The sequence below is a fragment of the Cyprinodon variegatus genome, unplaced genomic scaffold (assembly GCF_000732505.1).
Source record: "Cyprinodon variegatus isolate N-32 unplaced genomic scaffold, C_variegatus-1.0 Scaffold666, whole genome shotgun sequence".
NCBI lineage: Eukaryota > Metazoa > Chordata > Actinopteri > Cyprinodontiformes > Cyprinodontidae > Cyprinodon > Cyprinodon variegatus.
Window position 1 is genome coordinate 337,520 of NW_015151119.1, and position 11,706 is coordinate 349,225.

The 11,706-nt window shown below is 37.0% G+C and overlaps 1 protein-coding gene across 3 annotated transcripts in view; it reads left to right on the plus strand.

The window, feature by feature from the left end:
• LOC107097015 (1-phosphatidylinositol 4,5-bisphosphate phosphodiesterase delta-1-like) overlaps nt 1-9,578 on the plus strand; it is a 15,623-nt gene extending 6,045 nt beyond the window's left edge. For 2 of the 3 annotated variants that reach the window (XM_015393975.1, XM_015393976.1), the window contains exons 5-15: nt 3,165-3,393; nt 5,276-5,477; nt 6,573-6,717; nt 6,812-6,964; nt 7,054-7,209; nt 7,295-7,448; nt 7,974-8,090; nt 8,212-8,390; nt 8,472-8,604; nt 8,699-8,848; nt 9,170-9,576. In XM_015393975.1, the coding sequence (XP_015249461.1) occupies nt 3,165-3,393; nt 5,276-5,477; nt 6,573-6,717; nt 6,812-6,964; nt 7,054-7,209; nt 7,295-7,448; nt 7,974-8,090; nt 8,212-8,390; nt 8,472-8,604; nt 8,699-8,848; nt 9,170-9,261 (1,710 nt within the window). In that variant the 3' untranslated portion in view covers nt 9,262-9,576. Of the gene's footprint in view, nt 1-3,164; nt 3,394-5,275; nt 5,478-6,572; nt 6,718-6,811; nt 6,965-7,053; nt 7,210-7,294; nt 7,449-7,973; nt 8,091-8,211; nt 8,391-8,471; nt 8,605-8,698; nt 8,849-9,169 lie in introns of all 3 variants that reach the window. The other variant, XM_015393974.1, reaches the window with a different exon arrangement.
• Nucleotides 9,579-11,706: the final 2,128 nt, after the last annotated feature.

An 11,706-nucleotide genomic window follows, 5' to 3' on the forward strand; every position in this document is an offset into this window, starting at 1 on the left:
ACTTTTCCATATAAAATTACGACTATGGACTCTGAGGGGAGTCCATAGGGAGCCCAGAGCATAAATATGCAGGTGGCAGAGGGAAATAGATATACAACAGCAGTTTTGGTTGGAAAAAGTTACAGTTTTAAATTTTGGCTTAAGTGCACAGCCCTAGTGAAAAAATTAATAAAAAAAAGTACATATTTGAATAAAAATGATGCAGCTGTATTGTTAGATCCATTAAAGTTGATTTTTCCATTCGTTCCATCTCATTGAATTTTTCATATGAATTTGAAACTTTCAAATCTGCATTTAAGGCCTAGTTATAGAGGCAAATAATTAATAATCAACTAATCAAAAGTGATAAATAGCACTTTAGTCTTATAATGATAAAAAAAAAAACAATTCTGTTATTATTATTAACAGTGAAATGCATTGTATTTGTGACATGTTGCAATCATCCCCAAACAATGATGCAACTGTCTGTGGGTCTGGGCTCCATTGCAACATCTGACTCTTAGCTTTGTATTGCAAATAATGAGAAACATCTTTAATTAGCTTTAAATGGTGTTGACTATAAACTCAAAGAATATTGTACACATTAATGGTTTGTCTAATTCGGACCAGAATCAAATGTAAAACGTATTTTAGTTGACACACATATATGTATTTATATATGGGAGATAATGTCATCAGATGGATCAAAACGCAAACTCTGAAAACCAAAAGTGAGGAAGAGAAGTCCCTTTAAAAAAAGTATATATAGTGCCATGTGTTTTATTCATTTATTTAATTTTTTTTTTCTTTGAACAACTCAAACATTATTGTAAGTGAATCGATAGCATAGGATTGTGACGTGAAAGAAAAACATCATAATCTTGCAGGTGTTAGCTTGAATAAGAATCTTAATTTGCGTGAAATAAATTTCTGATCATCACCACAACTAAACTGCCTGTAGGTCAGACAGTTCATTGTAGAATTGGTCTAGTATGGCCAGAATACCTTGTTTTTATTCTTGTTTAGGGTTTTGAAACTATGACTTGCCTTCTTAGACTTTTTTTTATATATCCAATATTGACTTCAATCCAATATCAGGGAAAATTACATGGCATTAAATCAGCCTGCATCTAAAATCTCCTATATTTGCATCTTTATATAAATACACTGCTTCCTTTAAAAGTTAATGTAAATATTTATTTGTTAAAACATGATCAGTTGTTTTCATACTTGGTATTCTTTATTTCAGTAATGTCACTGATGAAACCTTTGCTAATATTCAGCACTTTAAACCAAGTAATAAAAGAATGCGTGATTTGTGTTTATATCATATCTGGGCCATACCAGTACCGTCAGAACTCAAAAGCAACTATAATAATATCATATTGGAAATAAAAAGGCCATATCTGGACATCCCTACTTTTCAGAAAGGCGAGTGGAGGTCTGGTTGTTCTCCCAGCTGTTACTGCGGGCCTCTTGACTTAAACTTGCTGAATTCTCACGGTATTTGTGCATTCACAAACGAAAGATAATGTGTAAAACTAAACCTGATAGCTACACACTATCAGTACCTTTCACTAGTTTACCCTTGACTGTCTCTCTGTTCGATGCATCCCTTATGGTGGGAAGATAAGTCAATAAAAATGTTTGCATAGGTGTCTGAATTTGTAGATTTAAGTCAATCAAAGTCAATACATTTCAAGATTTTTATTTGTGGGTTGCACGGTGGATAGCCCACCGCGACCCTGACAGGAGTAAGAGGGGAAAATGAAAGATGGATGTTTTTTTCTTCCTCGTTGCCAGCTGTTAAATAAAAGTCACATTGTGTGGGCGAATAGGTTTAGAAGTCACAACTTTCTAACAATAGAAGTATGAATATGAACGGGTACGAAGTCTACTTTTACACTCCTTACCAATTGGTGGCGGTAATGTATCTGCTCTACAACCACCATTAAACAAGAAGAGGAAGAAAACAAAACCACTAATCGAACTTTGTTTGCTGAAATTGTGTTTTTAGCGCATGCACTGCATTATATTCGATCAATGGTTTGTTTTTGCCTTCTTTTTTACAAAGCTAGTTAGCTGCAAAACTCCTCACTGCCACCAGCTGGTGACTCCTTCTTACTGCTTCATCAGCGGTTGTAAATTCATACTAATTTGGGATTTATATCTATATCGCTGCAAAGTGTGATTCCGATGCAACATGAGAACAAATTTAAGTCTTACATCTCTTCAAGGTTATTTACTTACATTTACATATTCAGAAACCTAAGAATCCTTTTTTTTAATGAAAGTTATCTCACCCCATATTCTCCTGTCTTTGACTAAAGCCATGTTTTGGTAGGTGTGTAGGGATACCAGAGGAAATGGGGCTGCATACCAAAGCCCACCTCCATTTTTCACATTCCTCCGCTTCACAATTATGCACGACTTTGAGTGTTTTGTTGGGCTTTCGTGTCAAAGCAAAAGACAGAGGACATTTTGTGGAAACATTCAAAAGTTGTGAAAGCTTTTTCAAAATACTCTGCATGTGAGAGAAATTATGGAATGGTTTAAAAAAAACAACAACATGCTTCTAAGTAGGAGGGATCGTCAGCAACTGGGAATGTGGTTTGTGGTCAGATAAATGGCTCTTCCTGCTCCTTATGGTAGAAATAGATACTGTGTGTTGTGGAACTAAGTGAAGAAAAACAACAACTATACAACTCTTCACTTAGTGACGTAACCCATACATTAATGGGAAGAGTTACATTAGGATATTTTACACTGAATAACAGTAATGAAGGCTGTTTCATTAAAGTCAGTTGAAAATGAAGAGAAAAGTTTTTTCTCCAGCAAGATGTTGCTTTTTTTTTAGCTTTGGAAAACTTTCATTGAAATGACAAAACCGTAACTAATTCTGGGTTCTTTTAATGAATTAATAAATAAAAGAAGCACATTTTGAATTTTAATTTCTGCACTTAGACACAGATCAGCTTTCAAAGGAATCATATCAAAGGAAATTTTGGGGTTTGCTTTCTGGATAAAGGCAAAATTAAGACCTTTTTAATATATAAAAATGTTTGTATGTTTTTCCCTCATGTTATTTGTTTCTTTTTTTTAATAGCAGCTTCTTATCTTCCAAATAACAGTGCTAACTGATGCGTATTATTAAACACCTGTGAACTCTGTTTCCACAATAACAGCAATGTGACAAATCCAATTCGGGATACCTCGCTGGAGCGGAGATCGAGCATTTTTACGATCTGTTGACCCATCGGGAGGAGATCGACGTCATCTATGGGGAGTACGCCAAAACCACGGGCTTCATGAGTGCCCAAAACCTGGTGGAGTTCCTGATGAAGGAGCAGAGAGAGAAAACCACCCTAGCTGATGCCAAGCAGATCATTGAGAAGCACGAGCCAGATGAACAAGGTCAGTTAAGGGCTGGAGCTCTGGCACTTTAAAAAAACAGGTGCAGCCTGATTACATTTTTGAGTACATAGAATAGATAATCCCTTTATTGACCCACAATGGGGAAATTGTCGGCGTTACAGCAACAAAAGATTATAGCAAAAGTGGTCACACAAATGTGGACATTAAAAAGTGTATAAAAATAACATGACAGATTTTTGGACATAAACAAACATTATATAAGGTTTTATCAATATATGGGTTTCAAAGTAACTGCATGAGGATGAATTTTTATTTTTCTCTTTATCCTAAAGACACGTCTGCATCTTGATTGGAAGAGTTTTATTTTGCACTCCATTTTCACTCAGATAAAATTAAAATTAAAATTTGGAAAGAACTTTACCAGGGGCAGAGCTATAAAAGTGTCAGAGGGGGGCGGCGCCAGGTACCCCCAAATGATTGACTTGTCACAGCAGCAGCTCAGTCCTGTCCTGTACAGCACTTTGTGATATGAAGTGCAAAAAAAGACTTAAATAAAAGTATAGTCGCTTCAATGAAAATGTTACTGAAAAAATTTAAAAATTAAACTTTGAGTAAAAGTTACTTTTGTAAGCAACAAAAAATATATATATAAGAGAAGAAACTAAAATCTGAAAGAAAACATTAAATTAATTTTGCACCAACAATGATTTATATGGTAAAATGGTCTCTACTTGTAAGGCAAGAGACCATTTTACCACTATAAAGACAATTCAAAGTGTTTTACATGAATGAAAAAAAAAATGTAAAAGCAAGAAGAAAGCAAATGAAACAGTTGGATCACAAAATTTGTTGAATGATACCTTAGTTAAGATTTTAGCTTTACCATCCAAAGGCAGTTCTAAAGAAATGGGTTTTTAACTTTGATCTAAAATATTCAATCCCTTATTCATAAATACATTGATACGCTATAGGCCAAGTTAAATTTTAGATTTTTATATTTGTTTATAAATAACAAATGGCTTACACAAATCATATCCTCTTCGTACCCAACATGTGCATAGTTAAATATATTTAATGTTTAGGAAAAGAACATCCTCCTTTAGTGTTTGAATACATAAGGTATTCAAACACTAAAGGTTAGCATTAAAAGCTGTTAGCTTTTAATGCTAACAGCTGGGAAGTTGTTACCGAGCACAGAAATTAGCATATTCCACTATTTTTTTTTTTTGTTTGTTTGTTTGTTTGTTTTTTTAACTCTAAACTTGAACTTTGATATGGGTTCAGTAGGTCAGATTTAATCCCCAGATTAACACTCTGATTTACAGAGGTACATTTGTTAGAACTAGCTTTTCTTCTTGGTCCTTGCAATGTTTTCAACCTCCCTTACTTTCAAAAACCTTTCTGTATAACGCAAAGCTTTATTTATTATTCTAATTCAGTTTAGTTTATTTAAATAACGCCAATTCACAGACATGTCATCTCAAGGCACTTTACAGAGATAATTCAGCCAGATCAAACAGTCAGATTGCTTTTTTTTAAGAAAAAACAGTTGATTACATCGACTCATTGACTCAAAGCCAATCCCTCACACCAAGCATGCTACAGCGACAGTGGAGAGGAAAACTCCCTTTTAACAGGAAGTTGCCAAAGCCAACTGGGGTTAAAGGAGAGGGAAACGGACAGAGAAATTATTTTACTCCTGGTTGTTTTGGACTGTAAACTACTATCTCTGCATTACAGTAAATGGTTGATACCAAAGTTTCTTCTGAGTACCAATAATGAAAAGAAGTAGCAGTGGTTGTCACATATCATAAATTCATATCTTTATATGTTCTAGCATTTTGTTCATATTGATAATTACCTATTTATAACATCAGAAATGAATCTGTAATAACTTTTCTTACTTTTTGCTCCCTTTTAGCCAAGGCCAAAGAGCTGCTGTCCAAAGATGGCTTCCTCATGTATCTCCATAATCCAGATGCCATGCTCCTCAATCCAGATCACAAGGTGCTGCATCATGACATGCAGCAGCCCCTCAACCATTATTTCATCTCGTCCTCGCACAACACCTACCTAATGGAGGATCAGCTGAAAGGACCCAGCAGCACAGAGGCTTACATCAGGTAACAAACTCATCCTCTGTCTTCTGCGTGGAGGACAGCGTGAGCTGATTAACATCAGCTTAGTCCGCAGATGTTTATCCAGGTTTTGCTGAGACTTACCTCTATATCCTGGAGAGATGTGGTAGGGGAGACTGGATGATAAAAATTACTGTTTTTGGAGAAAATACCCTGAAATGTTAAAGAATGAATTAAGAACATTACAAAATAGTTTCTTCATACCTTTTAAATCTTTTACAAATACCAGTCTGAGTATTCAGCAAATCATTTAATGGTTTTAGTGGTTGCTACAGCTGCAGGTTGGGTGTCTCTTCATCCAATTCTACCCAGGGCGTCTGACATCAGGGTTTAAGTCTTGCTACAGAACACTGACTGTTGGATTCTGCCTGAGGCATACAAATATGCAACATTACTTTAATTTGAACTATTTAGAATCTCTCCCCTCCATTCTTCATGCATTGTGTCATGATCTCTGGCCAGCTTCCCTTAGAAGATTCCCTCAACCTTAGAAGATTGAAACAGACAAAATAAAAGGAAAGACAGCAGCTGGTTTATCTGTTGATGTAGCCAGAATGAAGATAAAATAGGAAATTTAGGTATCGGTCTGATCTGATTATTAATCAGCTAAATCTGATTAAAGATGGTGCGCTCTGACTTTGAATTTGAAGCACCAAAGACATTTTGGACAGTATATGTGTCATCTCACCACCTGCAATGATAAAAAAAAAGGTTATTTGTAATGGTTGCTAAATAACTGTTTTCCCTCCTTTTTATGTTTTACATTTATTGCAGAGCTTTAATTTTCTGCAACATGCAGCACTTTGCAAACCAAAACCAAAAAGTTTCCTTCACCCATCCTGAGCTCCTTATTTTACATCTTTTCATTTCACTGCAAACAGAAATATATTTCTAGCGGATTTTTTGAGAGCCTTCTTATTGGTTATGGTGTAAATAGACGTCCCCCTCCTGAGCTGTGGATGTTTCTGGCTCTCGCTTAGCTAAAACAACCCTCTTATCTGCTGTGATGAGTGGAGCTTGTGGTTGAAATGCTGAAAGGTGCCGTAGTGAGTTTTTAAAGATGGTTTGTTGATTCTTCAGGGCTCTGATGAAGGGCTGCCGCTGTGTGGAGCTGGATTGCTGGGATGGATCGGACAACGAGCCAGTGATCTACCACGGTTACACCCTAACCTCGAAGATCCTCTTCAAAGATGTCATCAAAGCAATAAAGGAGTATGCCTTCAAGGTGTGGTTTTATTTGTAATCTTTGGCAGCATCTTGTGAATTGTCTATTGTGACACTTTCTTTTTTTTTTTCCCCCCCTCCTGTCATCCTCCAAGACATCCGACTATCCAGTAATTCTTTCCTTGGAGAACCACTGTAGCGTAGAGCAGCAGTCGGTCATGGCCAAGCATATGACCTCCATCCTGGGGAGCGCGCTCGTCACCACTCCCCTGGGTGACAGCATGCCCACCAACTTCCCATCGCCTGAGGTTGGTTGACATCAGCTCAGCTGGTTTAGGGCTTTGATGGTAAAAGGTTTCAGCTCCACGGTGTCATAATGAGGTGTGCTCTTCTACAGGAGCTGAAAGGGAAGTTCCTGATTAAAGGGAAGAGGTTAAACAAACTGGAAGCCAGCTTTGCTGATGCTTCTCCAGAGGACGAGGATACCGATGTGACAGAAGAAGAAGAGTCTGGCAATGAGGCTGAGAAAGAACCAGAGGAAAAGAAGAGCAAGGTGAGGGGGGGTACATCAGCGGTGTATTGATGAGTCACCCTATATTTTTTGATGAATGTCTAACGTTTTATTTTTGTTTTAAAAGAAAAAGCTCAAACTAGCAAAGGAGCTTTCCAACATGGTGATCTACTGTAAGAGCGTCCATTTCCATGGCTTTGAAGACGCCAGAAAAAACCTGGGCTTTTATGAGATGTCTTCCTTTAAGGAGGGAAAAGCCATGAATCTGGCTGAGGACTCGGGTAAGGAAATCAGCTTGAGCATTTTTAACTGTTGCTTAGAGTCCCGGTTCACCATGCAGAGGTATTCATACCTGTTTTGAACTTTCCACACATTTTTTTCTGTAAGAAACACTATTTTACAATTCTGATTTACACAATTTTATGTTAGAGCAACACAAAAGGGCACAAGATTTGTATTTGTTCCTTGTTTAGCCCTTTTTACACTAATGGCTCTAAATAAAATCCAGTTCTACCAATTTGCCACACAGTTTGTCCACCTAAGGTCAAATTTAATTTTATCAGTCTAAAGGGCTCAAAATTTTCTATGAGAACATGGAGATCACCACATTGAAACATGGTAGTGGGTGCATAATGGTGTGGGAAAACTGTAGTAGAGATTTGAATTTGGGTCAGATCTGATGGGAATATTTATAGAGCTAAATGCAGGACTATCCTGGATATAAAACCTGTTTGTGAAAGAGTTCAGCCTGTTATGGTACTTTTGCAAGAAACTAAAAAAAACTGTCCCTTTTTTTGTTTTTGCAGCAAACGCTTACATCCGACATAACGTGGAGAAACTGAGCCGCATTTATCCTGCAGGCTCAAGGACTGACTCTTCAAACTACAACCCAGTGCCGCTGTGGAACGCAGGCTGCCAAATTGGTACAAATCCAGTTGTTTTGGTTTTTTTTTTTTGTTTTGTGTTTTAGCGGATATCATCAGGTTCTGATGGGAAACGGGCCCTCGTTTAAATTTCTTCATTCTCCTTCTTGATGCGCTTCAGTCGCCTTGAACTTCCAGACATCCTGCAAAGAGATGGACATAAACCAGGGTAGGTTCGTGGTCAACGGCAAGAGCGGCTACGTTCTCAAGCCGGCTTACATGAGGGACGTTTCCACTGAGTTCGATCCGATCACCCTGACCCGGGGAGAATGGCTGCAGAACAAGACGCTGCATGTCATGGTGAGGCCACCGGTGGCAGGATGATGAGTTATGTTCATGAGGGAACCTGTTCAACCATAATACGTTTGCATCTGCCACCAGGTCATATCAGCCCAGCAGCTTCCCAAAGTCAACAAGAAGAAAAGATCCATCGTGGATCCAATTGTTACAGTGGAGATCTACGGAGTACCAGCCGACGTAGCAGAGCAGAAGACCAGTCCTGTTGATAACAATGGTAACATTTAGCTTTCTTCTCTATTTTTTTTTATTTTTGCTTTAATCAGAGATGCAAGATGCTGCTTATAACATATTTCTGGTTTTGTTTGAAGGTTTTAACCCAGCCTGGAATGAGCTCTTCCAGTTTGAAGTGTACGTGCCAGAGCTGGCACTGGTTCGCTTTCTCATTGAGGACCACGACTCCACATCTGGCAACGAGTTCATCGGCCAATACACTATTCCATTCAACAGCTTACAAATGGGTATGTATATTTCCCCCCTTTCTAGTAATTTCAAGTTTCTAATATTCGGGAAATATTTTATATTGGAGCCAAAAACCTCAGTGAATTTTTTTTTTTTTTTTTTTGCCCTCACATTTTTCTTAAAAGAAAAAAAATCTATGTACATTTTGTCGTTCAAATGATAACTATTTGGGTTGGTTAGTTGCACGAAATACATTGATGTTTGTGGCTGTTTGCTCTTTGTTTGCCTTTTTTGTGAGGGAAGAAACATAGATCTCATTTTAGACTCTACACAAACAGCTCCTCTCATTCCTGATCTTCTTTATGCCCCCACCCACACAGGATACAGACACGTGCCTCTGCTCAACAAGAATGGTGACCTCCTCCCCTCAGCTGGACTATTTGTGTTCGTCATGGTCGTGGATGCTCAATGAAACATCAGACTGTGTGTTACCGCCACCCCTCTGCTACAAACCTGGTTCACATGTTTGTTTGTTTTTTCTTTTAGGGGATGATTTAACTTATAAATTTTATTCTAGTAGATTCTAATGAGACTAAAGAAACAATGATTTTATCCTTGAAAACCAACTCATTTGTTCCTAATTTTAGCCAGAATATTTTAAGAAAACTTAAAGGATAATTTTTACATAATTTAGGGAAACAAACTTTGACAAAAACAAATGTTTTCACTAATCATCTTAGCCTCTGATTGTTTTTTTTAGTTTTCATGTAGCTTTATCTGACTTATTTTCATTGAAATCACTTAACATAAAAGTGTGAAACTCTGGATGTGATTTGTCTTATTTTTACTATTTTATTTTTGTGAAACATGCAGATTTTTCCTTGATTTGAGAAGTCAAGGCAATTTACAGATGGATAAAAGGATTTATGCTTTAAAAAAAAGAGGAAACAACTAATTTTTTATTTCAAGTGCAAACTATCAAATCTTTTTAAGGGAAAGAAAACTTATTCCATCTGTTGAAATTAAAGGGAAATAGATTTACCTTAAGACATTTGAACTTCTAGATCTGTTTTTTGCAGCAGCTTTACATTGATGTGCTTCAGGAAAAGCACACAAGGAGACTTCCTCCTGTCTTCCCACAGAAAAAAGTCATTGCCAAGTGAACTTTGGGACGACACACCTTGGGTATACAGGACGTTGATAAAACATAAGGGAGTGCTGCAGGAGTGTGAAGATGTTTGTGAATTTCTCCTTTTCAGATAAACTCAATGCATCAGTTAAAGGAAGAAAACTTTGCCTCATTACATAAAAAGCTTTAGCTTTGAGATAATTTAATGAAGCAGGAATTCACTGTAAGAAACCAGCATTTGTTCTGTTGCAAAGTTCCTTCTTTCTTTGTTGGCAGTCCTGTTTAAGGTTATTTTGAACTAAATTAATTGTTATTTTAGTAGTATATGGAAAATGATAGGGAAATCCAATATTAAGGGTAATTTATTCAGTAGGGGATAAAAAAAACAACAGTTTTTAATCAAAATCCAAACTATTGTCATTACTTAACAGCAGGCCTGCACCAAGCATGCCTCCTATGAGATTTTAAAGAGCATAGAGTTAGACGGACTATTCCTCTTTTGTTTAAAATCGTCTTGGTCTTCAGCCTGTGTCGAAAGGAATTTGGCCTTAAAAGCTTGTTTAGTGTCTGGTGAGCCGTTTAAATTTAATTTGGCCATCTGTTCCTGGTGAAAGACCGAATGACAAGGGAAAGGCTAAGAGGCCTTAAAGAAAAAACGGTGATCCACTACATACCTCCCTGTAAGCATCCAAGTCCCTTTTTTCACATAATCATTTAATATTCAAGTCCAACAACCCTGGAGTTTGAATTTTCCTTAATATAGCACTGTCCTTGTGATGTTGCATGGGGCAAACTCATGTTTTTGTTTGTGATCTCTGGACAGGAAATTATTTTTCAGGCACCAGGTTGGTATGCAGGTGGAATCTGATGGTTGTTATGGATACTTGGTAACACACAAATGCTGCAGTTTGAACAATTTCAAATGCATCATTATCCTGGTTATTTTTCCATGGATGCAAAAAATAAAAGTCCTTATCCAGCCAGGACGATGTAAACGATGGCTGTCTGTGGCATGTCATGCATAAACCTTTCCAAGTTTAAAAACAAAAAAAACAAAACAGGTCTGTTTTTAAAGACTTTCTAACCCAACCTGGCTCAATCAACCACCACACCCATACCAGATTACTAGAACTGAAGTCAGTAATGGAATTAAAAGAAAAAACCTGACATGAAGGTTAAATATCTAAGACAGTTAATTGATATCCACCAGTGAGCAAAGGTACTTAGGCTGTAAGATGCCTGAGAACCACCATGCATTTTAAGTGTCCTACAAAAATTATCCTAAGGGCACATTAATGTCTCTTTCAGGTGGTTACAAGCACAGAAAAAAAGAAAAAAAACTGCATTGTGTTATTTCAAGTGCATATTATCTGATTTTAGGAGTGAAAATGCTTAATCATCTAGTTTCCCTACTTAAATTAAGGGTAAAAAACACCTAATTTAAGAAATGCTGACATATTTCTAAATCGTCTTTGCAGTGATCAACAATCTGCTTTCAAAAAAAAAAAAATTGAGAAAACAATCTATAGACATATGACAATACTATCTTTTTGGACGAAATGCAGTTTTATTTGGAGTAAAACTGGCAGCGTTTAAGAAAAAAGGACAAACAGCCAAACACTGTGGTGCTCCAGTGCTACACTCCTACCCTCAGTCACCACAAGAAAAACCTAAAGACACCCGGCTTTGGGAAAAGACCAAAAGTCAACCAGCTTATCTGTTTTTATGGATAATTAAAGAGAAGAATGTGGAGTGACAGTTAAAATCTGACTGAGATGCTTCACCATA